Source organism: Pan paniscus, chromosome 17 (assembly GCF_029289425.2).
Source record: "Pan paniscus chromosome 17, NHGRI_mPanPan1-v2.0_pri, whole genome shotgun sequence".
Lineage (NCBI taxonomy): Eukaryota > Metazoa > Chordata > Mammalia > Primates > Hominidae > Pan > Pan paniscus.
The window spans coordinates 63,529,081-63,556,157 of record NC_073266.2 but is presented as its reverse complement, the minus strand read 5'-3'; the positions used below and the strand labels follow the sequence as shown (position 1 = coordinate 63,556,157).

The 27,077-nt window shown below is 42.6% G+C and overlaps 1 protein-coding gene and 1 non-coding gene across 3 annotated transcripts; one reads left to right on the top strand and one right to left on the bottom strand.

Annotated features, from left to right (window-relative positions):
* Window positions 1-3,871: 3,871 nt before the first annotated feature.
* On the bottom strand, window positions 3,872-27,077 carry HAUS1 (HAUS augmin like complex subunit 1). Of its 2 annotated transcripts, XM_055102628.1 has the most exons (10): window positions 26,948-27,077; window positions 26,021-26,195; window positions 13,857-13,992; window positions 12,107-12,241; window positions 9,596-9,719; window positions 8,822-8,887; window positions 7,301-7,372; window positions 6,404-6,451; window positions 5,425-5,542; window positions 3,872-4,130 (listed from the first exon to the last, which is right to left on the bottom strand). In XM_055102628.1, the coding sequence occupies exons 1-9, from the start codon at window positions 26,975-26,977 to the stop codon at window positions 5,441-5,443; spliced, it is 888 nt and encodes a 295-aa protein (XP_054958603.1). In that variant the 5' UTR covers window positions 26,978-27,077; the 3' UTR covers window positions 3,872-4,130; window positions 5,425-5,440. The 2 variants fall into 2 exon arrangements, with proteins under 2 accessions (XP_054958603.1, XP_003830247.3); XM_003830199.4 differs by lacking the exon at window positions 5,425-5,542.
* Window positions 10,463-10,569, top strand: LOC112437863 (U6 spliceosomal RNA). The gene has a single exon (XR_003026365.1). It is a non-coding gene; the product is annotated as a U6 spliceosomal RNA (small nuclear RNA).

Below are 27,077 nucleotides of genomic sequence, written 5' to 3'. Positions count from 1 at the left end.
CACCATGTCGGCCAGATTGGTCTTGAACTCCTGACCTCAGGTGATCCACACGCCTTGGCCTCCCAAAGTGTTGGGATTACAGGAGTGATCCACTGAGCCCAGACTTTTTGTTTGTTTCAGAGACAAGGTCTTGTTCTTTTGCCCAGGCTGGAGCTGCAGCCTCAACCTCCTGGGCTCAAGCAATCGAGTAGCTAGGACTATAGGAAGGTACCAGCATGCCCAGCTAATTTAGATCTGCTCTTAATAAACTGTCTCTGTTTGTTTGTTTGATGTCATTTTACTTGCATTCTTTTTTTCTTCTTCTTTTTTTTTTTTGAAACAGAATCTTGCTCTGTTGCCCAGGCCGGAGTGCAGTGGCAGGATCTTGGCTCACTGCAACCTCTGCCTCCCGGGTTCAAGTGATTCTCCAGGCTCAGCCTCCAGAGTAGCTGGGATTACAGGCATGCATTACCATGCTTGGCTAATTTTTGTATTTTTAGTAGAGACGGGGTTTCGCATGTTGGCCAGGATGGTCTCAAACTCATGACCTTGTGATCTGCCCACCTCAGCCTCCCAAAGTGCCTGGTTTTTTGTTTTGTTTTGTTTTTTAATGAGACAGGGTCTTGCTGTTGCCCAGGCTGGAGTGCAATGGCACGATGTTGACTCACTACAATCTCTGTCTCCCAGGTTCAAGCGATTCTCCTGCTTCAGCCTCCCGAGTAGCTGGGATTATAGGCACCAACCACCATGCCTGGCTAATTCTTATTTTATTATTATTATTTTTTGAGGCGGAGTTTCACTCTTTCACCCAGGCTGGAGTGAAGTGACTTGATCTCGGCTCACTGCAACCTCTGCCCCCGGGGGTTCAAGCGATTCTCCTCCCTCAGCCTCCCGAATAGCTGGGATTGCAGGCGCTTGCCACCATACCTGACTAATTTTTTTGTATTTTTAGTAGAGACGGGGTTTTGCCATGCTGGCCAGGCTGGTCTCGAATTCCTGACCTCAGGTGATCCACCCTCCTCAGTCTCCTAAAGTGCTAGGATTATGGGCATGAGCCACTGTGCCTGGCCTTAATTATTGTATTTTTAGTAGAGACAGGTTTCACCATATTGGCCAGGCTGGTCTGGAACTCCTGACCTCAGGTTATCTGCCCACCTCAGCCTTCCAAAGCGCTGGGATTACAGGCGTGAGCCACCGCGCCCAGCCTTGTTTCGTACTCTTTTCTTTGCACACTTATCCTACTTAGAATTTGATAGACTCTTTGAACCTGTGTGAAATGGCTTTGTGATGTGTCAACTTGGGTAAACTACAGTTTATAGATTTCTCTTCCTAGCATGTTTCCAGTTAGAATGGGTTACAAGGGAGATTCATGAGGCTTGGAGAGTGGAAGGACAGCAGAAGACACTTTGTAGCATACATACACCTTCTCCCAGTTACTCCATCATACATTAGTCAGGTGTTGCCGTACAAGGAATTTATTTATTTATTTATTTATTTATTTTTGAGACAGAGTCTCGCACTATTGCCCGGGCTGCAGTGCAATGGTGCAATCTCGGCTCACTGCAACCTCCGCCTCCCAGGTTCAAGCGATTCTCCTGCCTCAGGCTCCCGAGTAGCTGGGATTACAGGCACCTGCCACCACGCCCGGCTATTTTTTTTGTATTTTTAGTAGAGATGGGGGTTTCACTGTTAGCCAAGCTGGTCTCGAACTCCTGACCTCATGATCCACCTGCCTCGGCCTCCCAATGTGCTGGGGTTACAGGCGTGGGCCATCATGCCTGGCATAGAAATTTTTAAATATAATTAATGTTTCAAATCAGTTGAGCTTCTGGCTTGGGCTTGCTTGGTTGATCTCTGCAGTTTGCTGGTGGCTCAATTGGAACTAGATGGCCTAAGACCTCATTCACATATCTAGCAATTGGCAGCCGGTTTTGTCTTAAGGGTTGGGGGCAAGGTTCAGTTGGAATTACTGTCTCTGCTTCATGTAGTTTCTTTTTTTTTGAGACAGAGTCTTGCTCTATTGCTCAAGTGGTGCAATCTTAGCTCACTGCAACCTCCACCTCCAGAGTTCAGGTGATTCTCCTGCCTCAGCCTTTCAAGTAGCTTGGACTACAGGTGTGCACCACCATGCCCAGCTAATTTTTGCAATTTTAGTAGAGACGGGGTTTCACCATGTTTCCCAGGCTGGTCTTGAACCCCTGACCTCAAATAATAGGCCCGCCTTGGCCTCCCAAAGGGCTGGGATTACAGGCATGAGCCACCATGCCAGGCTATTCATATAGTTTCTTCTCCTCCAACAGGCCTGTCCAGGCTTCTTTAAATGGTGGTTTTGGAATTCCAAAGAGAAGTAAGGAAGTAAGAGAGAGCAAGCCCCAATGCATAGTTTATATTCCTTTGCTTTTGTCACATCTGCTGTTGTCTCATTGGCCGAAACAAGTCATAGGGCCAAGCCAGATACAGCAGGTGGAGTATAGATTCTCCTTTGATGGGAGAAAGAGCCAAGTCATGTTACAAAGGGGTGAGTGCATAGAGATGACAAGAATTATTGTGGTCATTTCCACAATCAATCTATCAAATTGCCTTATGAAGAGCACTGCAATTAAGTCAAATGACAAACTTGGAAAAATATTTGCAAGTCCAATCACAAAAGATTAATTTAGCTAATACATAAGGAGCTTCTATAAATTGTTAACAAAAAGACCAAAAGCTAATACACAAATGGCAAAAGGATATGGACAGTTTCCAAAAGAAAATACAAATGTCTTTTTCTGGCTGACAGCAAGGGAAAGGAAAAAAGAAAAAAGCTTTAAAGACATTGAAATAATTTTTTTAAAGCTGATTTTTTTTTAATTGCATGGTACAAAACTTTAAAAGGCACAAAAAGGTACAGTGAAAAATCTCCTCCTGTACTACATTTATCATGTCCTTTGATTTTACTTACAATAGATTTTGCCATGCAGGTATTTTTATTATTTCAAAATATTTAAATAGGCCAGGCGCAGTGGCTCATACCTGTAATCCCAGCACTCTGGGAGGCCAAGGCGAGCAGATCACTTACGGTCGGGAGTTCGAGACCAGCCTGGTCAACATGGTAAAACCCCATCTCTACTAAAAATACAAAAATTAGCTGGTGTGGTGGTGCACGCCTGTAGTCCCAGCTACTTGAGAGGCCAAGGCATGAAAATCGCTTGTACTTGGGAGATGGAGGCTGCAGTGAGCCAAGATCATGCCATTGCACTCCAGCCTGGGAGACAGAGCAAGACTCTGTCTCAAAACAAAACATTTAAATATTTTAAGCACTTATTTATGGCACCTGGGTTCTGGTCATACATTTCTGACTCATAATTATTTAAAAATCAAACATTAGGCTGGGTGCAGTGGCACATACCTGTGGTGTCAGGTACTCAACAGGCTGAGGTGGGAAGATTGCTTGAGTCCAGGATTTTGAGGCCAGCCTGGGCAATATAGCAAGACCCTGTCTCTTAAAAAGAAGCCAAAACGTTAAAACTTCCCTTCAATTTCTTCTAGTACCTTTATTTTCAAATTTTTTATATTTAAATCTTTGATTCTTTGGATTATCCTGACATAAGGTGTGAAGTATGGACCTAATACCAAGTGTTGAATTATCCATCTTTCTACTACTGATTTAAAAGGTCATCTTTTTCATAAACTAAATTCCTGCATATATTAACATTTGGAGGCAGGCAGTGAGCTGATCAAAAAGAATGACAGCAAACCCCTGGAGAAAGAAGAGAGTGGGAGAAACATACTGGAGCTGTGGAACCTTTCCTTTTCACTTTAGCTGACCTAATGAATACATGCACAACTGTTGTAACATTTGCCTTGTAGAGCTACTGAAGGATTCTTAACCACCAACCACACAGAAACAAAGTAAGAGAAAAGGCTTTTTAATATGAAAACTATGTATTTGGGCACAAAAATGCAACACACAGTAAGAAACCATATTCTATCAATTATGATATTTTGTAATCTAAGAACACAGAAAGTTTTGTTAATAGGAAATGCCAAGAGGAAAAAGAACTCTGTAAAGTCCTATTCGATTTACTTTGTTAGGGAAAAGGATGTTTATTTGGCTTTTGTCACAGTTCCATCATGTCTACTCTTCTTGTAAGTTCAGCTTCAATGCTATCCTACAGGAAGAAAGACATACCATAGATAAGGACATAAAACAGATGCTCTAACTTTTATTTAATGTTATTTAAAATAAGGGAAGCAAAAAAGGAAACATTAGAACAAAAAATTTTAAAAATACCATTATGAATATCAAATATGCTTTTAGATATTCCCTTGCTTTTACATCTCCCCTCTTCCCCTGCAAAAGCACTCAGACTCCTAAGTGATTCTAAGAAACATGTGAAGGGAAGGGAAAAAAGCCTTTAGAGAGAGAGAAATCTGTAACGACATATGAATAAATTTTTCTGGCCTTTGCTACTAAAACAATGTGTTTCCACAATGTCACTCACATCACCTCTTTTCTGTGTTTTTTTTTTTTTTTGAGATGCAGTCTCACTCTGTCGCCCAGGCTGGAGTACAGTGGGACAATCTCGGCTCACTCTGCAATCTCTGCCTCCCTGGTTCAAGCAATTCTTTACCTCAGTCTCCCGACTAGCTGAGATTACAGGTGCCCACCACCATGCCTGGCTAATTTTTTTTTGTATTTTTAGTAGAGATGGGGTTTCACCATCTTGGCCAGGTTAGTCTTGAACTCTTGACCTTTTGATCCACCCACCTTGGCCTCCCAAAGTGCTGGGATTACAGGTGTGAGCCACTGCACCTGGCCTCTTTTCCATTTTCATTGCCACTGTCCTCATTACTTCTTATCTGGCCTAAATAAGCTAATTGGTTTCTGCAATTTTCTTTCTCCCAATCTACCCTTAACAGTGGCTACAGAATAATCTTCTAAAGCACTAACCTGATCAAAAAGTATAGCTTTGGCCAGGCACGGTGGCTCATGCCTGTAATGCCAGCACTTTGGAAGGCCAAAGCAGGTGGATTACTTGAGGTCAGGAGTTGGAGACCAGCCTGGCCAACATGGTGAAACCCCGTCTCTACTAAAAAATACAAAAATTTGGCCGCGCACGGTGGCTCACACCTGTAACTCCAGCACTTTGGGAGGCTGAGGCGGGTGGATCACCTGAGGTCAAGAGTTCAAGACCAGCCTGGCCAACATAGCAAAACCCTGTCCTACTAAAAATATAAAAATTAGCCAGGCGTGGTGGCAGGTGCCTGTAGTTCCAGCTACTCAGGAGGCTGAGACAGGAGAATCACTTGCACCTGGGAGGTGGAGGTTGCAGTGATCTGAGATCATGCCATTGCAATCCAGCCTGGGCAACAGAGCAAGACTCCATCTCAAAATAATAAATAAATAAATAAATAAATAAATAAATAAAAATGCAAAAATTAGCCAGGCATGGTGGTACACACCTGTAATCCCAGCTGCTCAGGAGGCTGAGGCATAAGAATCGCTTGAACCTGGGAGGCGGAGGTTGCAGTGAGCTAAGATAACGCCACTGCACTCTAGTCTGGAGGACAGAGCAAGATTCTGTCTCAAAAAAAAAAAAAGAAAGAAAGCATAGCTTTGATCATATTTCTCTTGAGCTTAAAAAACAAGGAAACACACAGCAGCTTTCTGTGGTCCCTACATCCTCTAAGTTCAACACTCTTTATATGTTAAGGCCTTCTACATCATAAACCAATTGACCTTTTCCAACTTTATCTTACATTTCATGTTTCTAAGCAGCCGGACTTTATCACTTGCTACAGCTTGAGTAAGTCCTCCATGTTTCAGCTTATATGCCTTTGCAAATTCTTTTTGCCTAGAATATTCTATATCTCTCAATATATCCCCCTTTTTCCACTAGGGAAATCTACACAAAATTTTAAAAGGCATAAAATACTACTATGTGTTTTTTTGTTTTTTGAGAGGGAGTCTTGCTCTGTCCCCCAGGCTGGAGTGCAGTGGCGTGATCTCAGTTCACTGCAACCTCCACCTCCCAGGTTCAAGTGATTCTCCTGCCTCAGCCTCCCAAGTAGCTGGGATTACAGGCACGCATCACCACGCCCAGCTTATTTTTGTATTTTTAATAGAGACAGGGTTTCCCCATGTTGGCCAGGCTGGTCTTGAACTCCTGACCTCAGATGCCGCCCGCCTCGGCCTCCCAAAGTGCTGGGATTACAGGTGTGAGCCACTGTGCCCGGCTACTATATGTTTCTTAATGGAAAAAATATATACACACGTACACAGCCAAAAAAGTATTAAAAGATGCAGGAGAATGATACACAGTAACTTTAGGACTACAGCTTACCACTGAGGAGAAAGGAAAGAAGGATGAAGAAGACTTTAGCTATATTAGCATTTATTTTCTTTTTAAAAAAATCTGAAAAAATTACAGGAACTACTTACTAGTTCTCGCTTTGCTTCTTCAATTTTCACTTGAGCAAGAGACGGATTCTTTAAAAAAAAATAAAACAAGGAAAGGTTATATTGCCTCAGTTCAGACCCAAGGAGAAAAATAATGCCATAATCCTTTTCAAAAGGCAAAAATCCTCCCAGAGGGATACCCAATGTACATGTAACACTGAAATTTACCACTGACTTTAAACCTTTAAAAACCAACACATTATTTTCTTTCTTTTTTTTTTTTTTGAGATGGAGTCTCACTCTGTTGCCCAGGCTGGAGTGCAGTGGCTCAATCTCAGCTCACTGCAGCCTCTGCCTCCTGGGTTCAAGCGATTCTCCTGCCTGTCTCCTGAGTAGCTGGGATTATAAGCGCCCACCACCACGCCCGGCTAATTTTTGTATTTTTAGTAGAGACGGGGTTTCACCATGTTGGTCAGGCTGGTCTCGAACTCCTGACCTCGTGATCCGCCCGTCTCGGCCTCCCAAAGTGCTGGGATTACAGGCATAAGCCATCATGCCCGGCCTTTTTTTTTGAGATGGAGTCTTGCTCTGTTGAGCAGGCTGGAGTGTGGTGGCACGATCTTAGCTCACTGAAATCTCTGCCTCCCAGGTTCAAGTGATTCTCCAGCCTCGGCCTCCTGAGTAGCTGGGACTACAGTTGCGCACCACTGGGTCCAGCTAATTTTTGTATTTTTAGTAGAGACGGGGTTTCACCATATTAGCCAAGCTGGTCTCTAACTCCTGACCTCAGGTGATCAGCCTGCCTTGTCCTCCCAAAGTGCTGGGATTACAGGCGTGAGCCACCGTGCCTGGCCTAAACACACTATTTTCATGGTCATATAGTACCCTCAGGGAAGGTTGGAGGAAATAATTGTTTTTTTAATTTGCGAAAATTATTACCGGCATTAAGTCTAAATAGGACTCCAATTTTTTCTTCAAAGGTATAGTCTGTTGCTTTAATCTTGCCAGTTTCTGGGGGTAAAAGAACACAGTCACAGAGTAATAGAAACATTCACAATGCAACTAATACTGTCCATTTCTGAAATAAAACACAACAAAGCATTAACATTAGTATATTTTAAATAACGTTATCGAATAAAAAGCTTCAAAGATAGACAGACTCACTCCAAATGGAAACAACACCTGTTAGATGCTTAAAATAGGAAAGTTATATTCTTATTTAATTATTATTATTATAATTTTTTTTTGAGATGGAGTCTCTCTGTGTTGCCCAGGCTGGAGTGCAGTGGTACAATCATGGCTTACGGTGGCCTCAAACTCCTCAGCTCAACCAATCTTCCCACCTCAGCCTTCCAGGTAGCTGGGACCACAGGCGTGCACCACCATGCCTAGCTAATTTTTTTTTTTGAGATAGAGTCTTGCTCTGTCACCCAGGCTGGAGTGCAGTGGCACGATCTCGGCTCACTGCAACCTCTGTCCCCTGAGTTCAAGTGATTCTTCTTTCTCCTGCCTCAGCCTCCTGAGTAGCTGGGATTACAGGCATGTGCCACCATGCCCGGCTAATTTTTGTATTTTTAGTAGAGATGAGGTTTCGCCATTTTGGCCAGGCTGGTCTCAAACTCTTGGGCTTAAGTAATCTTCCTGCCTCTGCCTCCCAAAGTACTGGGATTACAGGTGTGAGCCACCATGCCTGGCCTTTGCTCCCATTTATTAACAATAGGATTGAAGTATGCTGTCTTAGAATAGAAAAGAATGTGATTAAGAGGAATCAAAACATAAAGGAGGCTGGGTGTGGTGGCTTACACTTCTAACCCCAGCACTTTGGGAGGCCAAGGTGGGAGGATCACTTGAGCCCAGGAGTTTGAGACCAGCTTGGGCAACATAGCAAGACCCCCATCTCTATTTATAAAAACAAGGGGAAAAAAATGTAAAGGGAGAACTAGAATCCCAAATACATATTTATGAATTGTCAACATTAGATTCCAAGAACGAAGTATGAAAAACGTTAAGAATAATAAAACAAAACAAAACCCTCTATTTCTCTCTCTTCCCACCAAAACAGGTAAAACCTTTATATAACCTAAAATCCCAGAATTGCATTTGGTAACTACAGGAGTTTGGAGACCTGCATTTTACTGTCTACTGAAAGAGAAGAAAGGGGAGCACCTAGTGATTAGCTCATGGTCCTTCAATAAATTTGTTTAATAAATACATCAATAATACATAAGTGACTCCAGCGGAGTTTCTAACTTATAATAAAAAGGAAACCATGCAAATGTGAGGGCATATACAGCTAAACAAGGAATAAAAGATATAAATACCAGTGAATATAAAGTACAAAGGTAAAGGAAAAGAAATCAGGTTCACAGTGAATAAAAGCTGAATAAAAAGAAACAAATGAAAAAGCAGACTGTGGAGTAAAATTTTAAAGAAAGTTAACTTAGGTTAAAATAAGCTCACCTCTGATAGTGCTACTAAGGACTGATGAGACAGAGAAGCATCCATGCCTCTGGCTGAAAGTTGCTCCTACAATTACCAAAAAAAGGAGTTCAGTTAAAAAATTATTTCAAAAGTGACCACCATCAAATATTTTTCTATTTCTTCTTTTTTTTTTGAGACCGAGTCTTGCTCTGTCACCCAGGATGGAGTGCAGTGGCGCGATCTCGGCTCTCTGCAAACTCCGCCTCCCGGGTTCATGCCATTCTCCTGCCTCAGCCTCCTGAGTAGCTGGGACTACAGGCGCCCACCACCACACCCGGCTAATTTTTTATATTTTTAGTAGAGACGGGGTTTCACTGTGTTAGTCAGGATGGTCTCGATCTCCTGACCTCATGATCCGCCCACCTTGGCCTCCCAAAGTGCTGGATTACAGGCGTGAGCCACTGTGCCCAGCCCATCAAATATTTTTAACATATAACACAGTAAAGAGGAGCTACAAGTATAAATGAAAAACTGTACATGTATCTAAGCATTTGTACGTTACATGTGAATCCTTTCCACACTCACGCATTTGTGACAAGATGGGTGCAGTGTGTAAGGCCTGAGTTTCAGAGCCTGAATGCCTGAGTTTGAATCTAGATCTGCTTACTGTAATAGCTATGTAATCTTGGGCAAGTTACCAACTTCTCTGTACTCCTCTCATCTGTAAAAAGGGAATAATAATGCCTAGCTGTGAGGATGATGGTAAAAAATCAGGCTGAAGAGAGCTAACTATATTCGGTCCTTCATACAAACCTCTGCAGCCTTGATTCCAAATCTGAATTCCTCTGACTTTGCTTTTAGAAAGTCCATGTTCTGACGACGATTATCAACTTTGGCCCTTTCTGTAGACAGATGCAACTCTGCTTTCTTGACATCCCTTTAAAAAGCAAAATTAAAAACATTTTCTTCTTCTTCTTCTCAGTAAAAGTATTGTACAATAGAAACTCTACTACTTTTGGATTCAATGCTGGCTTGGCCAAGAGTTGGTAACCAGGTCATCTTCCCCTCCATGTTGCACTCTGGGTTTTTTTTTTTTTAAGAGATGAGGTCTTGGTCTGTCACCCAGGCTTGAATGCAGTGGTGTGATCACTGCAGCCTCAAGCTCCTCGGCTGAAGTGATCCTCCCACTTCAGCCTCCCAAATAGCTAGGGCTACAGACACATGCCACTATGCCTGGCTAATTTTTAAATCTTTTGTAGATGGCCAGGCACAGTGGCTTACACCTATAATCCCAGCATTTTGGGAGGCCAAGGTGGGCAGATCACCTGAGGTCAGGAGTTCGAGACCAGCCTGGCCAACATGGTGAAACCCTGTCTTTACTAAAAATACAAAAATTAGCCAGGCATGGTGGCATGCGCCTATAATCCTGGCTACTCAGGAGGCTGAGGCAGGAGAATCACTTGAACCTGGGAGGCAGAGGTTGCAATGAGCTGAGATTGTACCACTGCACTCCAGTGTGGGTGGTAGAGTAAGACTCCATCTCAAATAAAAAATAAAATAAAATAAATAATTTTTTTGTAGAGACAGTCTCACTATGCTGCCCAGGTTTACAACAATTTTACAATTAATGTAAGCCAATTATTCTTGAAGAAAGTAAATCAGCCATTCAAAAAAAAATTGGTGCTCACTTTGGCAGCTCATATACTAAAATTAGAACGACACAGAGAAAATTAGAGTGGCCTCTACTCAAGGAAGATGGGTAAATTTGAGAAGTGTTCCATATTTTGTTTTGTGGCTTATCTAGAAATAATATGGAAAATATTGCTGTTATTTTTGGCAAAGAAAGTCAATTTTGTATAGTTTATTTCAACCTAAATAAACTGTGAATTTTGTTTAAAAAATAATAATAATAATAATAATTTAACATATCTGAAGCCAATTTGAAATAGGAGGTCCTAAATACCTCTGTACTAAATGTGACATGAAGTTCGAGACCAGCCTGGCCAACATGGTGAAACCCCGTCTCTGCTAAAAATACAAAGAAATTAGCTGGGTGTGGTGGCAGGTGCCTGTAATCCCAGCTACTTGAAAGGCTGAGGCAGGAGAATCACTTGAACCCGGGAAGCGGAGGGTACAGTGAGCTGAGATCGCGCCATTGCACTCTAGCCTGGGTGACAAGAGAGAAACTCTGTCTCAACAAAATAAATAAATAAAATAAGTAAATAAATAAATAAAAATAAACGTGACATGACAGTGTCTTGCACATATGTAGTCATTTGTTGAATAAATTTACATACCGTCAAATTACTTGTGCATATATACACATACTCCTGATCTATAGGCCCTAATCTCTGGGGCAAAAAGGAACTGAAAAAGGCCTAAAGTATCATAAGAGGGATACACTAGCTATAGCAAGAATGCACAACAAAACATAATGTGACTTTAAGTATAAGAAAAATCACATACATTTTGAAAATTCTAAAACCCACATTATTTGTTTTTAAGAAAAGTCAAGAGGCTGGGTGCGGTGGCTCATGCCTGTAATCCTAGCATTTTGGGAAGCCAAGGCAGGTGGACCACTTGAGGTCAGGAGTTCGAGACCAGCCTGGCCAATATGGTGAAACCCTGTCTCTACTGAAAACACAAAAATCAGCTGGGCGTGGTGGTGCACACCTGTAGTCCCAGCTACTGGGGAGGCTGAGGCAGGAAACTCGCTTGAAACCGGGAAGTGGAGGTTGCAGTGAGCCAAGACTGCACCATTGCACTCCAGCCTGGGTGTCTCAGCGAGACTCCATCTCAAAAAGAAAAAAAAATAAGGTAAGAAATTGTATGAAGTAAAAGCTGAAAAAGTCAGGCCGGGCGCAGTGGCTCACGCCTGTAATCCCAGCACTTTGGGAGGCCAAGGCGGGCAGATCACCTGAGGTCGGGAGCTCGAGACCAGCCTGACCAACATGGAGAAACCCCATCTCTACTAAAAATACAAAATTAGCTGGGCATGGTGGCTCATGCCTGTAATCCCAGCTACTCGGGAGGCTGAGGCGGGAGAATTGCTTGAACCCAGGAGGTGGAGGTTGCAGTGAGCTGAGATCGTGCCACTGTACTCCAGCCTGGGTGAGAGTGAGACTCCGTTTCAAAAAAAAAAAAAGCTGGAAAAGTCTATATCCAACCATCTCCAGCTCCACTAATCATTCAACTTAAAAAAATGTTTTATGGATCCCATTTCCTAATGTTTTTAAAATCACACCTACTGCCAAAACTAAATTTGACAATGTCCTATTACTCCCTTATTTATAAATTGTCACCACTCTGAACTCAATTACTTACTCTTGTAGACATTTTTCTAATACTAAAGTTGCAGTTAAATTTTTTTCAAGTTTTTCCAGTTCAATCTTGATTTCTTCACTTTTGGATTTGGTACGAAAGAGATCAGAGGTCAAATCATTCACTGCAGGGATAAAACTAAAAGAAGAATCTGGTCATATACATGGGCTTAATGGGCAATAATTATAATTACTCCTCATTGCTAAAAATGACTTTATTGCCCTGTAGATTTTTATATAACCATGCTGTTCATACCTTTATGCCTTTTTTAACACACTGTTCCCATTGCCTGGAATGCCCTTCTTCATTCGGCAAAGTTCCATTTGTTCCTTCAAAACTCAGATGAGTGTCCCTGTCATCCTGGCATTAACTACCTCCTTCTCTGTGCTACCCAGCTATACCTTGTACATACTTTTACTGTTACAGCTGTCACACTATGTTATAGTCACATTTCTATCTCCCTTATTTGACTGTAAGCAGAGACTGTTCTTTAAGGAAGTTACTATCGTATTCATCTCGCTTCCCCAGTTATAACAGAGCTATAGTAAGAAGGCACAAAACATAATGTGACTTTAAGTTGTATGATAGTATGTAAGTATAAAAAAAAAGTTTAAAAAATTCTAAAATACACATTATTTGTAAAAAAAAAAAAAAAAAGGCAAGAAATTATATGATTCATCCCTGCTTCTGCAGTGCTTATACAACTAACATACAACTGGTATTTGTTATCTGCTGAACTTATTTAATTCAAGTCCAGATTTCTGCTGCCGTACAGTAGGGATGCTCTTATACCTAAAACACTACTCTTTGAGCTTATACATAAATTGCCTTTAAATTGACAGGTAAGCTGCTCTGCTGTGTTGTTCTCTGATTATGATAAATTGTATTAATATTCGTAGTGCTACCGGGCGCAGTGGCTCACGCCTGTAATCCCAGCACTTTGGGAGGCAGAGGTGGGTAGATCACAAGGTCAGGAGTTTGAGACCAGCCTGGCCAGCATGGTGAAACCCCGTCTCTACTGAAAATACAAAAAAATTAGCCAGGCATGGTGGCAGGTGCCTGTAATCCCAGCTATTTGGGAGGCTGAGGTAGGAGAATCGCTTTACCCCGGGAGGCGGAGGTTGTAGGGAGCCGAGATCACGCCACTGCACTCCAGCCTGGGTGACAGAATGAGACTCTGTCTCAAAAACAAAAACAAAAACAAAATATTAGTAGTCCTAGCTAAGATATGGCCAAAAGTGGTAGTCATATGAACTTTATAAGACTGGTTTTGAATCTCAGCTCTGCCATTTAGTAGCTCGGATAAATTATTTAACCCACACCTCCTGATTCCTCTAAAGGTTGTTGGAAGAATCATGTTATTATATAAGTAAAATGCCTGTTAAAAAGAATGAAAATTCCTGACCTACTTAACAAAAAGGTAGACATAACCAAAATTTATTATGCTCAACCAAATCATTTAGCCTACTATCTTTCTTATTATACACAGGGAACAATGTGATACTAACCCCTTTCCAAATATACATGAGAACCACCCTTCATAAATCTAATCCTGGAAGAAGAAAACACTAAAAATTAACCAATACCATATTTATCCAAATTAATTATACTCACTGGCAAAGACATGAAGTAACTAAATTCAGTGCTTTGTATTTATTGCCAATTTTTCATATAGAATTATGCTGAGAACAAAAAGTCTTTAAGACCTTATAGCAGATATGATTGCAGAAATTAAAATTGTCATAAGAATTACCTAGCTAGCGAGGTATCCTTTGTTTCAAGGGCCACCGCACTGTCAACCAAAGCATTCAGATACCTGGAACCAGTGCTAGAGAGATTGGCGGGGGAAAAATTCACACTCTCCATGAGAAGGTCTTGAAGATACTTGGCTAAAAACATGAAAGAGTTCCATAGTGACTGTTTGCTTTTTTAAAAATTTTTAACAGCTTTATCAAGACATAATTCACATAGCATATAATCCACCCACCTAAGGTATGTATGTAATTCAGTGGCTTTTAGTTGTATCCCCATCAGTACAACCTATTCTTAAAAACATTTTCATCACTCCAAAAAGAAACTCTACATCCCTTAGTCATCACTTTATTTTTCTTTTTTTTTCTTTTTGAAATGGAGTCTCGCTCTGTTGCCCAGGCTGGAGTGCAGTGGCACGATCTCAGCTCACTGCAACCTCCACCTCCCGGGTTCAAGTGATTCTCCTGCCTCAGCCTCCTGAGTAACTGGGATTACAGGCGCCCACCACCAGGCCCAGCTAATTTTTTTTGTATTTTTAGTAGAGATGGGGTTTCCCCGTGTTGGCCAGGCTGGTCTCAAACTCCTGACCTTGTGATCCGCCCACTTTGGCCTCCCAAAGTGCTGGAATTACAAGTGTAAGCCACTGCCCCCTGTTTATTTTTTCTTATAGAGACTAGATCTCGCTAGGTTGCCCAGGCTGACCTCAGGTGATCTGCCAGTCTTGGCCTCCCAAAGTGCTAGGATTACAGGTGTGAGCCACCATGCCCGGCCCCCCTTAGTCATCACTTCCTAATCTACCAACCCATGAAACCCTAGCAACCACTTCCTGTCTTTATTCATTTGCCTATTTGGGACATTTCATATGAATGGTATCATAAGATGTGTGGTCCTTTGTGACTAGCTTCTCTCACAATAGTTTCAAGGTTCATCCATGCCACAGCATGTAGCAGTACTTCATTCCTTCTTATGGCTGAATAATATTCCATTATACGGACATATCATATTTTATTTATCCACTTAACCACTGATGGACATTTGGGTTGTTTCCACATTTTGGCTATTATAAATGCTGCTAAAAACATTCATTCAGTAAATGTTAGGTTTTGATATGAACATATGTTTTCATTTCTCTTGGGTATAAGTGGAATTGCTGGTCATATGTTAACTCTATGTTTAAACATTTTAGGAACTGTCAGATTGTTTTCCAAAGTGATTGTATGATTTTACATTCCCACTAGAAGTGATGAAGGCTCCAATTTTCCACATCTTCTCCAATAGTTGCAATATGTCTTTTTGATTATAGCCATCCCAGTGACTGTGAAGTGGCACTGTGGTATTTGTTTTCTTGAGACAGGGTCTCACTCTGTCATCCAAGATGGAGAACAGTGACACAATCTCAGATGATCCTCCCACCTTGGCCTCACAGGTACCTGTGGACCACTATACCTGGCTAATTTTTGTATTTTTTTGTGGAGATGGTGTTTTGCCATGTTGCCCAGGCTGGTCTTGAACTCCTGGACTCAAGCGATCTGCCTGCCTTGGCCTCCCAAAGTGTTGAGATTATAGGCGTGAGCCACTGTGCCCAGCCTAGCACTGTGGTTTTGATTTGAATTTCTCTGATGACTAATGATGCCGTGCTTTGTGACCATTTGTGTATCTTCGTAGGAGAAATGTCTGTGTATACCCCTTGCCCATTTTAAAATTGGGTTGTCTTTTTATTATTGAGGTTTTGTTTTTTGTTGTTGTTATTTTTTTGGGGGACAGGGTCTTGCTCTGTCACCCAGGCTGGAGTACAGTGGTACAATCTCAGCTCACTGCAACCTCCACCTCCTGGGCTCAAGTGATCCTCCCACCTCAGCCTCCCAGGTAGCTGAGACTACAGGTGTGCACCACCATGCCTGGCTAATTTTGGTAATTTTTTAGAGATGTAGTTTCGCCATGTTGCCTAGGCTGACCTCAAACTCCTGGGCTCAAGCAGTCTGTCTGCCTCAGCCTCCCAAAGTGGTGGGATTACAGGTGTGAGCCACTGTGCCCAGGCTTTATTATTGAGTTGTAAGAGTTCTTTACATGTTGTAGATACAAGTCCCATATCAGATATATTTACAAATATTTTCTCCCATTCTGAGGACTGTCTCTTTTCATATTCTTTCTTTCCTTTCTTCCCTTTCTTTCTTTCCTTTTTCCCCCTCCCCTCCCCTCCCCTTCCCTTCCCTTTTTCTGAGAGAGTCTCGCTCTGTTGCTCAGGCTGGAGTGCAGTGGCATGATCTCGGTTCACTGCAACCTCTGCCTCCCAGGTTCAAGTGATTCTCATGCCTCAGCCTCCCAAGTAGATGGGATTACAGGCATGTGCCACCACACCCAGCTAATTTTTGTGTTTTTAGTAGAGACAGGGTTGGCCAGGCTGGTCTTGAACTTGAGACTCAGGTGATCCACCTGCCTCAGCCTCCCAAAGTGCTGAGATTACAGGTGTGAGCTACAACGCCCAGACTGTCTTTTCATATTCTTGACGGTGTCCTTTGAGAACAAAAGTTTTAAATTTTGATGATGTCTAATTTATATATTTTATTTTGTTGCTTGTGCTTTTGGCATCATATCCAAGAAACCAATGCCAAATCCAAGGTTACAAGGGTATATACCTTTGTTGCCTTCTATGCATTTTAGGTTTAGCTCATATTTTTTAGGCTTTTTTTTTGAGGCAGGGTCTCACTCTGTCGCCCAAGCTGGAGTGCAGTGGCACGATATTGGCTCACTGCAACCTCTGCTTCCCGGGCTCAAGCAATCCTCCCACCTCAGCCTCCCAAGTAGCTGGGACTACAGGCGTGCACCACCACCCCTGGCTAATTTTTTCTTTTTTTTTTTGAGATGCAGTCTCACTCTGTTTCCCAGGCTGGAGTGTAGTGGCACAATCTCGGCTCACTGCAACCTCTGCCTCCCAGGTTTAAGTGATCCTCCTGCCTCAGCCCCTCTAGTAGCTGGGATTACAGGGACATGCCACCATGCCTGGCTAATTTTTGCATTTTTAGTAGAGATGGGGTTTCGCCATTTGGCAAAGCTGGTCTCAAACTCCTGACCTCAGGTGATCCACCCACCTCGGCCTCCCAAAATGCTGGGATTACACCGCGCCTGGCTTTTTTAGGCGCTTTATTCATTTTGAGAGAATTCTTCTATTTTGTGTGAGTTTGAGTCCAACTGCATTCTTGAGCATATGGATATCCAGTTGTCCCTTTTGTTGAAAAGGCTATTGTTTTCTCTGTTGAATTGTCTTGTTACACCCTTGTCAAAATTCAATTGACCAGGAGATCAACTTCCAGCATAATAGTGTGGGAGTTGGGCTGACCTGCTCTTCTGTGAAACTGGTGAAAATCAGAAGAAAGAAAAAACAAACCCAAGCATTTAAAGCCTCTAAAAATGGTCCTAAAGGTACACAGCAAATGAAGAAACAACTATTCAATAAAATCTATAAAAACTCAGTAAGGACACTGAGAATTTGTGGTATTTGAACCAAGACTCCTCCCTCCCTCCTCCCTTCCAGCTCACTGAGGTGGAGACTCCACTCCAGATAGCTGCAGTCAAACATGGGGCTTTCTTTGCTCCCAGCTCCCAGCTTGAAGGCTTTCTTCCTCGGAGAAGCAAGACTTTAGTGTTTTTCATCCTGCCACTAGCTATCTGCTACTGCATCCAAGTCCCAGCGGGATGTGGTTGAGAGGTGTGTCTGCCCAGCCACTGCTCTTGGAATGGAAGCTCCTTGAGTAAGGCAAGCTGAGAATACTGGAGTCCCAATGGCCCTTGCTCCGGCTAGTGAGGTGGTGGTTCCACACCAGGAGAGGCAAGCCAAGAGGACCTAAGGCTGCCGCACTCCCTCTCTACCAAGCAGTTCCTATAGCTGGCATATCGCTCAGTGACAAACTTGACATTTTCCCTACCTACCTCCAACCCCAACTCCAGAGGCTGGGTTCAGAGATTTTGCCTCATGGGAAAATCAAGTCATAAAACAGATGGCTCTCCATCTCTTCGCAAAGGAACTGACTACATTTGCAACAGAGCTTAGAAAGGTTCAAGCCTAAGGGCAATCTCAAAAAGAGTAGAAGTTGTGGTCAAAGAAATTGGGAGCAGATTCAAGATACAGGCTAAACTGTAGGGCAATTAGTTTGTAGTTAAGACATCTAGGAAAGCCATCCAGAAGATAAAACAAATATCTAACTGACCTCAGAAACTATTCCTCTAAGGGAGCTAGAATTTGATTGGAATTGCTGGTAGAGCAGTTTATGCCCAGGGCATTGTTGAAAACAACAGCTGTAAATTAGTGGAATTTTACAGTCAGGTGTGCTCAGTGAAAGAGTGGAAGTCAGCTTGACCCAAACACTGTCAACTCAGAGTGACCTTGGAGATACTCAAGTATGTGTCTCCCTGAGGAGCAACATCAGGAGTTTAACTCTGTTGGGGATAAACAGACTTCATTAAAATAATCCAGCTAGCAATCAGACAGGTAAGCCAATAACAATAACAGGAGGAAGTAAGATTAGTACCTAGCAAGGATACAATATGTTGTCTGAAATGTCCAGTTTCCAGCAACAACAACAACAACAACAAAAGAGGAATGCAAAGAACAAGAAAGGAAATGTAATAGAAAAAAGCAAGCAACAGAAGCTGCCTGTGAGAATGACCAGATGTTGGCTTTATCAGGAAAAACTTCAAATATCCATAATAAGCATGTTCACAGAATTAAAGGAAACCGAATTAAAGAAGGAACATGAGGTAAGATGACAATGTTGCATCAAATAAAGAATATCAATGAAGAGAAAGAAATTGTAAGAAAAGAAGTAAATGGGAATTCTAGAGTGCAATAACTGAACTGAAAAATTCACTAGAGAGAATTAACACTAGATTTGCAGTGGCAGAAGAAAGAATAAGTGAACTTGAAGATAGATCAAAAGATATTATAGGCTGGGCATGGTGGCTCATGCCTGTAATCCCAGCACTTTGGGAGGCCAAGGCAGGCAGATCACCTGAGGTCAGGAGTTTGAGACCAGCCTGGGCAACATGGTGAAACCCTATCTTTACTAAAAATACAAAACTTAGCCAGGCATAGTGTTGCACGCCTGTAGTCCCAGCTACTTGGGAGACTGAGGCATGAGAATCGCTTGGACCCAGAAGGTGAAGGCTGCAGTGAGCTGAGATTCTGCCACTGCTCCAGCCTGGCCAAGAGAGTGAGACCCTGTCTCAAAAAAAATATATATATATATATGTGTGTGTGTATATATATATATATAATGTATATAATATATATATTATATATATATTATATATATATATGGAAGCCAAAGAACAGAGAAAAAAAGAACAAAGGAAAATGAAAGGCCAGGTGTGGTAGTTCACGCCTGTAATCCCAGCACTTTGGGAAGCCAAAGCTGGTGGATCATGAGGTCAGGAGATCGAGACCAGCCTGGCCAACATGGTGAAACCCCGTCTCTACTAAAGATACAAAAAGTTAGCCGGGTGTGGTGGCGCGTGCCTATAATCCCAGCTACTCAGGAGGCTGAGGCAGGAGAATAGCTTGAACCTGGGAGGCGGAGGTTGCAGTGAGCTGAGATCGTGCCATTGTGCTCCAGCCTGGGCAACAGGGCAAGACTCCATCTCATAAAAAAAAAAAAAAAGAAAGAAAAGAAAAGAAAATGAAGAAAGCCACAGAGAAATGTGGAACACCATTAAGCATACCAACATACGCATAATGGGAGTACCAGAAGGAGAGAAAAGAGAAAGAAGTGAAAATAATATAACAAGAAGTCAGCTGGGTGCAGTGGTTAATGCCTGTAATCCCAGCACTTTGGGAGGCCGAGGCAGGCAGATCACTTGAGGTCAGGGGTTCAAGACCAGCCTGGCCAACATGGTGAAACCCTATCTCTATTAAAAATACAAAAATTAGGCTGGGCGCTGTGGCTCACACCTGTAATCCTAGCACTTTGGGAGGCTGAGGTGGGAGGATCCCTTGAGGCCAGGAGTTCAAAACCAGCCTGGCCAACATGGCGAAACCCCGTCTCTACTAAAAATACAAAAATTAGCCAGGTGTGGTGACATATGCCTGTAAGTCCAGCTACTCAGGAGGCTAAGACAGAATTGCTTGAGCTGGGGAGGCAGAGGTGGCAGTGAGCCGAGATCACGCTCCTGTACTCCAGCCTGGGCGACAGAGTGAGACTCTGTCTCAAAAATAATAACATTAATAATATAACAAGAAACAATGCTGAAAATTTACCATGCTCATTCAAAAGCAATAATATACACATTCAGGAAGCTCAACAAATCCAAGTAAAATAAATGTAAAGAGAACTACAAACAGACATATTAGGGTAAAAAATGCTGAAGTAAAAGAAAATCTTGAGGCCGGGTGCGTTGGCTTATGCCTGTAATCCCAGCATTTTGAGAGGCCGAGGTGGATGGATCAGGAGATCAAGACCATTCTGGCTAACACGGAGAAACCCTGTTTCTAGTAAAAATACAAAACATTAGCCAGGCATGGTGGCCCATGCCTGTAGTCCCAGCTACCCAGGAGGCTGAGGCAGGAGAATCGCTTGAACCCGGAAGGCAGAGGTTGCAGTGAGCCGAGAATGCGCCACTGCAGTCCAGCCTGGGCAACTCTGTCTCAAAAAAAAAAAAAAGAAAATCTTGAAAGCAGCAAGAGAAAAACTACCTGTTACTTACAAAGAAACCCCAGTAAGATTAATGCTGACTTCTTGGTGAAATAATGTAGGCCAGAAGACAGTGAAATAACACATTCGAAGTGCTCAAACAGAAAAAAATCTTCAACCAAGAACCCTACACCTAGCAAAACTACCTTTAAAAAATGAAGGCACAGCCTAGGCAAAATAGCAAGATCCCACCTCTACAAAAAAATGTGAAAGGCCAGGTCGGTGACTCACGCCTGTAATCCCAGCACTTTGAGAGGTCAGATGGGTAGATCACCTGAGGTTAGGAGCTCAAGACCAGCCTGGCCAACATGATGAAACCCTGCCTCTACTAAAAATACAAAATTAGCCAGGTGTGGTGGCTCATGCCTGTAATCCCAGCTACTGGGAATCTGAGGCAGAAGAATCACTTGAACCCAGGAGGTGGAGGTTGCAGTGAGCCGAGATTGCGCCACTGCACTCCAGCCTGGGCAACAAGAGCGAAACTCCATCTAAAACAAAACAAAACAAAAAAAAAAACCTTAAAAAAATAAGCTGGGCATGGTGATTTACACCTGTAGTCCTACCTACTTGGGAGGCTGAGGCAGGGGGATCACTTGAGCCCAGAAGTTCAAGGCTGCAGTGAGCTATGATCATGCCACTACACGTCAGCCTGGGTGACAGAGCAAGACTCTGTGTCAAAAAAAAAAAAAAAAAAAAAAAGGACAAAATAAAGTCTGCTAGATAGAAAAAACAGAGAGAATCTTTTGCTAGCGGACTCAATTTACAAGAACTAAGGGAAGTTTTGTAGGCTGAAATCAAATAGCCCCAAATGGTAATCTGAATGCACATGGAAAAACAAAGACTGTAAGTAATGGTAACTATGGAATTATAAAGAGCATACATGCATATTTTTTCTACTTTCTTCCCTTAACTGATTAAAAAAGCAACTGAGGCAGGGCATGGTGGCTCACACCTATAATCCCAGCACTTTGGGAGGCCGAGGTGGGCAGATCATGAGGTCAGGAGTTCGAGACCAGTGTGGCCAACATGGTGAAACCCTGTCTCTACTAGGAATACAAAAATTACCTAAGCGTGGTGGCATGTGCCTGTAATCCTAGTTATTCAGGAGGCTGAGTCAGGAGAATTGCTTGAACCCGAGAGGCGGAGGTTGCAGCGAGCTGAGATCGCACCAAAGCACTCCAGCCTGGGCGACAGAGCATGACTCTGTCTTGGGAGGAAAAAAAAAAAGCAAAGAAAAAGAATACTCCACCCAACAAGAGAATATACATACTTCTCAAGGGCACATAGAACACTCTTCAGGAAAGAACAGTTTTATGCTAGGCCATAAAACAAATGTCAATACATTTAAAAGGATCAAAATAATGCAAGGTATTCTCTGGTCATAATGAAATGAAATGAGAAATCAATAACAGAAAGAAATTTAGGAAATTCACAAATATGTGTGATATAGTTTGGCTCCGTGTCCCCGCCTAAATCTCATGTTGAATTGTAATCCCCACAGGTCAGGGGAGGGGACTGGTGGAAGGTGATTGGATCATGGGGGCGGACTTCCCCCTTACTGTTCTCGTGATAGTGAGTTCTCACCAGATCTGATGGTTCAAAAGTGTGGCACTTCCAGCTTCATGCCCTCTGTCTCTCTCTCCTGCTCTGGCATAGTGAGTAAGATGTGCCTTGCTTCCCCTTCACCTTCAACCATGATTTTAAGTTTCCTGAGGCCTCCTCAGCCATGTGGAACTGTGAGTCAATTAAACTTCTTTTCTCTTTTTTTTTTTGAGACGGAGTCTTGCTCTGTCGCCCAGGCTAGAGTGCAGTGGCACGATCTCAGCTCACTGCAAGCTCCGCCTCCCAGGTTCATGCCATTCTCCTCCCTCAGCCTCCCGAGCATCTGGGACTACAGGCGCCCGCCACCACGCCCGGCTAATTTTTTGTATTTTTAGTAGAGACGGGATTTCACCGTGTTAGCCAGGATGGTCTTGATCTCCTGACCTTGTGATCCACCCGCCTCGGCCTCCCAAAGTGCTGGGATTACAGGCTTGAGCCACCACGCCCGGCCTAAACCTCTTTTCTTTATACCCAGTCTCAGGTAGTTCGTTATAGCAGTTTGAGAACGGACTAATACAAAGTGGAATTAAACAACACACTCCTAATAACCAACAAGTAAAGATGAAATCAAACACATTAGAAAATACTTTGAGATGAATGAAAATGTAGGTACAATGCAACAAAACTTATGAAATACATTGCAAATGGTATGTGGAGGGAAATTTATACTTGTAAATTCCTATTTTAAGAAAGAAGAACAATCTCAAATCAATAGCCTAACTTTCCATTTTAAGACATTGAAAAAAGAAGAGCAGACTAAACCTAAAGCAAGCCGAAGGAATGAAATAATAAAAATTAGAGTGGGCCAGGAGTGGCTGCTCACGCCTATAAATCGCAGCACTTTGGGAGGGTGAGGCAGGGTCAGAAGTTTAAGGCCAGCCTGAGCAACATGGTGAAACACTGTCTCTAGTAAAAATACAAAATTAGCGACAGAGCGAGACTCCGTTACCAAAAAAAAAAAAAAAAAAAAAAAAAAAAAGTAAATTCCCTCAAATTGACAAAGGGTGTCTACAAAAATCCCACAGCTAACATTACACTTAATGGTGAAGACTGGATTCTCTCTTGTCTAGGATTAGGGACAAGACAAGGAGTCTGTACTTGCCAATCTATCCAACATCATATTGGAGGTTCTAGCCAGGGCAATTTCTTCTCATTTGCCTCCTCAAGTGACAAACAGGTGGCATGAAGAATGAATAGTTTCAATAGTTTCATTTGTATTCCTCATGATTAAAAATCTCCACACAGCCAGGCACGTGGTGTGCACCTATAATCCCAGCTACTTGGTAGGCTGAGGTGGGAGGATCACTTGAACCCAGGAGTTCAAGACCAGCCTGAGCAAAATAGGAAGACTCTGTCTCTCCACTATAAACAACAACAACAACAACAACAAAACTTCATCTAAAAGTTTTATGTCCTTTCCCAATTCCTGCAAATATTTCCAAAAGTTCCAATCTCATGTGCTGTAAAGAACTGTGCTTTGCAGAAATAAAAACTGCACCTAAAAAATGATTTGGATTATTTTTAACTCAAAGGTCATTCAAGTCCAGCGAGCTATAGATGGCATTACTATTCAGTTTTTAGAATCACAAATGGAGGAAGCTGAAACTCTTTACCAATACACATCAATGTACACTTGTTATAAAGTTCCACATATTTTTCATTTTCTGCTCAACACTTTCACTGTATAAAAGAAGGAAAAACTTAGAAAAGAGAAGTAATGATGCATAGAGTTATCAGATCTCAATGGTGGCAATGCTCTTCTAGATACCTAGACATAAAAATTGTGTTAAAATTTTGCATACATTAGTTAGAACATTTGTTATTTAATATGTATCACCCTGAAAGGTATTTAAGGACAGATATAAATAATTTTACTTTGAAATCCTTAGATTTTTGGTTACAGTATATGATAGACAAAAAAGAAAGCTCTTATAAAATGAGATTTTTCTGGGCTCCAAGTCCCTTTCTCTGCACTATTTTAATAATTACAAAAATAAAATGATTTAAAAATAAGACAATTTTAAAAGCACATATATGGGAGAATATGGCTATAAAGGAGTGGCACAGGGGAGGTTTTTGGGGTGATGGAACTGTTCTGCATCTTGATTGTATGATTTCAGATTGTGGGAGTGGTTCTACACTCTAAGTGTATTAAAATGGTACACAAAAATAAAAAGTCAATTTTACCGTATGTTAATTTTTAATTAATTAATTAATTAATTAATTTTTTTTTGTTGAGAGAGTCTCACTCTGTTGCCCAGGCTGGAGTGCAGTGGTGTGATATCTGCTCACTTCAGCCTCCACCTCCCGGGTTCAAGAATTTCTCCCGCCTCAGCCTCCCAAGTAGCTGGGATTACAGGCACATACCACCACACCTGGCTAATTTTTGTATTTTTAGTAGAGACGGGGTTTTACCATCTTGGCCAGGCTAGTCTCAAACTCCTGGTCTCAAGTGATCCGCCCACCTTGGCCTCCCAAAGTGCTGGGATTACAGGCGTGAGCCACTGCACCTGGCCCTGCTGTATATTAATTTTTAAAAGAAAACTGGAAAAAAGCACATATGCAATAGAATCAAATATAAACTGCACTATATTCAAAATATCATATGTAACAAATACCATACATCTGATTAAATATAGGGCAAATGCAGGCCTCACTTCCTCTCTTTGGTGTATTCTCGTATCTAAAAAGATTTTTGTCAATCTTTACTTTTGTGGTTTGTATTATGAAAACAATAGGCATCTTGAATGCATTTTTTCTTCTTCTTTTTTTTTTTTTTTGAGACAGAGTCTTGCTCTGTCGCCCAGGCTGGAGTGCAGTGGTGCGATCTCGGCTCACTGCAAGCTCCGCCTCCTGGGATCACGCCATTCTCCAGCCTCAGCCTTCCGAGCAGCTAGAACTACAGGCGCCCGCCACCAGGCCCGGCTAATTTTTTGTATTTTTAGTAGAGACGGTGTTTCACCGTGTTAGCCAGGATGGTCTTGATCTCCTGACCTCGTGATCCGCCCGCCTTGGCCTCCCAAAGTGCTGGGATTACAGGCGTAAGCCACCGCACCCGGCCTTGAATGCACTTTTTCAAACTATATATGCCCAGCAGAAAATTCTAATGCAATCTCCTGATACGTAGTCATAGAGTAATTTCGCCCAAGTCTCACATTTCATGGCCACCACCTCAGGTGTCCTGATAGGTCCGTATGACTAAATCATGGAGACTGGAAACAGAAAAAACAGATAGGTAAGTAAAAAACCACAAGGCATCTTGTGTGTCAGACTAAAAAGTTTAGACTCTTTTAAGGCTTACTGTTTTGCTATCAGAGTACCAATAAGATATTTAGTATAATAACATTTATTATTTAGAGAATTACTACTGGCCAGGCAGGGTGGCTCATGCCTCTAATCCTACCACTTTGGGAGGCTGAGGCAGGCGGATCACCTGAAGTCAGGAGTTCGAGACCAGCCTGGCCAATATTGTGAAACCCTGTCTTTACTAAAACACAAAAATTAGCCGGGTGTGGTGGTGCAGGCCTGTAGTCCCAGCTACTTGGGAGGCTGAGGCATGAGAATCACTTGAACCCAGGAGATGGAGGTGGCAGTGAGCTGAGATCACACCACTGCACTCCAGCCTGGGAGACAGAGCAAGATTGTCTAAAAAAAAAAAAAAATATATATATATATATACACACACACACACACACACACATATACATATATATATAAACATAAAACAAAAAAGTTACTACTATAACAGAGTGGAAGAAAATCTGGGAAAAATAAAGGAGCAAAACAAGTAGTCTACAGTAAATTAATCCTGTACACTTTAGTGTTATAAAATTTGGTTACCTCTATTTATTCTCGTTCAAAACTCTGGACTTAATCTCACCTTCTGACTCGTATTCACTTGCTTTCTGCTTCAAGTCCTCTATTACCAGGTAGACATCCCTGTCCCGGACCCTGTTGCGTTCTGAAAGGTGATGTAAAATCTCTGTGGTCCGTGGGTTCACCTCATACTGTGGAATAGGATGATCTCCAGATATTTTTTTTAACCACGCAGCAACCTAACCATTAAAAGAAAGACAAATATTATAAGCCTTGTTTACTGTAATGGCTCGATGAGAATATGACAAAGAAGTGATCAAAAGCAAACTAAATGCTTTCTGTGACCATTTTGGAGTCCTACTTCACAACCTCACTTGTCTTTAGGGAGATACTAGATATCAGGAAATAAAAAGTGAGCAAGTACACAAAGAAACGTACAATACTGAAAATTACCAGAGAACAATCCGTTCTTTTCCAAATCTGCAAAAGCGGTACAGGCTAACAATTTGCCTCGCTTGAAAAACCTTAAAGCTTAATAGACCATAATAATGCGAACGCATTATTAGACCGTGCATGGTCTGAAAAAAGCAATTGTCCCTCGATCACCAGAAGCCCCGCCGCGCCGGGAGGCTCCCAGTGTTGGGATGCAGGGCGCGGAAGCAGTTCAGATGTGGAAGCAGCCAGGCTGAGCAGCGAACCGGAAGGGGGGTTTGGCTTCATAAGTCCCACTCCAGAGTCTGTTGACACGGGCTGCTCAACGCCTCTCCCGGGCCAGATCCAAACAAGGGGAGGCCCGGGCAGGAAGGGAAAGGCCTTCAGGAGAGTCTAAGCACGGGGGGCTTGCAGATAGCGACGGCGGCACTAAAAGACGGATGTGTGGAATAGGGGAGAGAAAAGTAGACGTGGCGCGCACAGGAGACCCGCTGTCGGCGCGGGGGTGTCAAAAACGCGTTTTCCAGGAGGCCAACGATCCCCATTCCCGCCCCAGCACCTGCGTTTCTCTCTCCTCCTGCGGCTCCATAGCTGCGGCTCCCGCCACTTTACTAGGAACTCCTAGCGGGAGATGCGCCCCGCTCACTCCCTAGGCCCCGCCCACACGCCGTTGGCACCCGCCCCTCGCC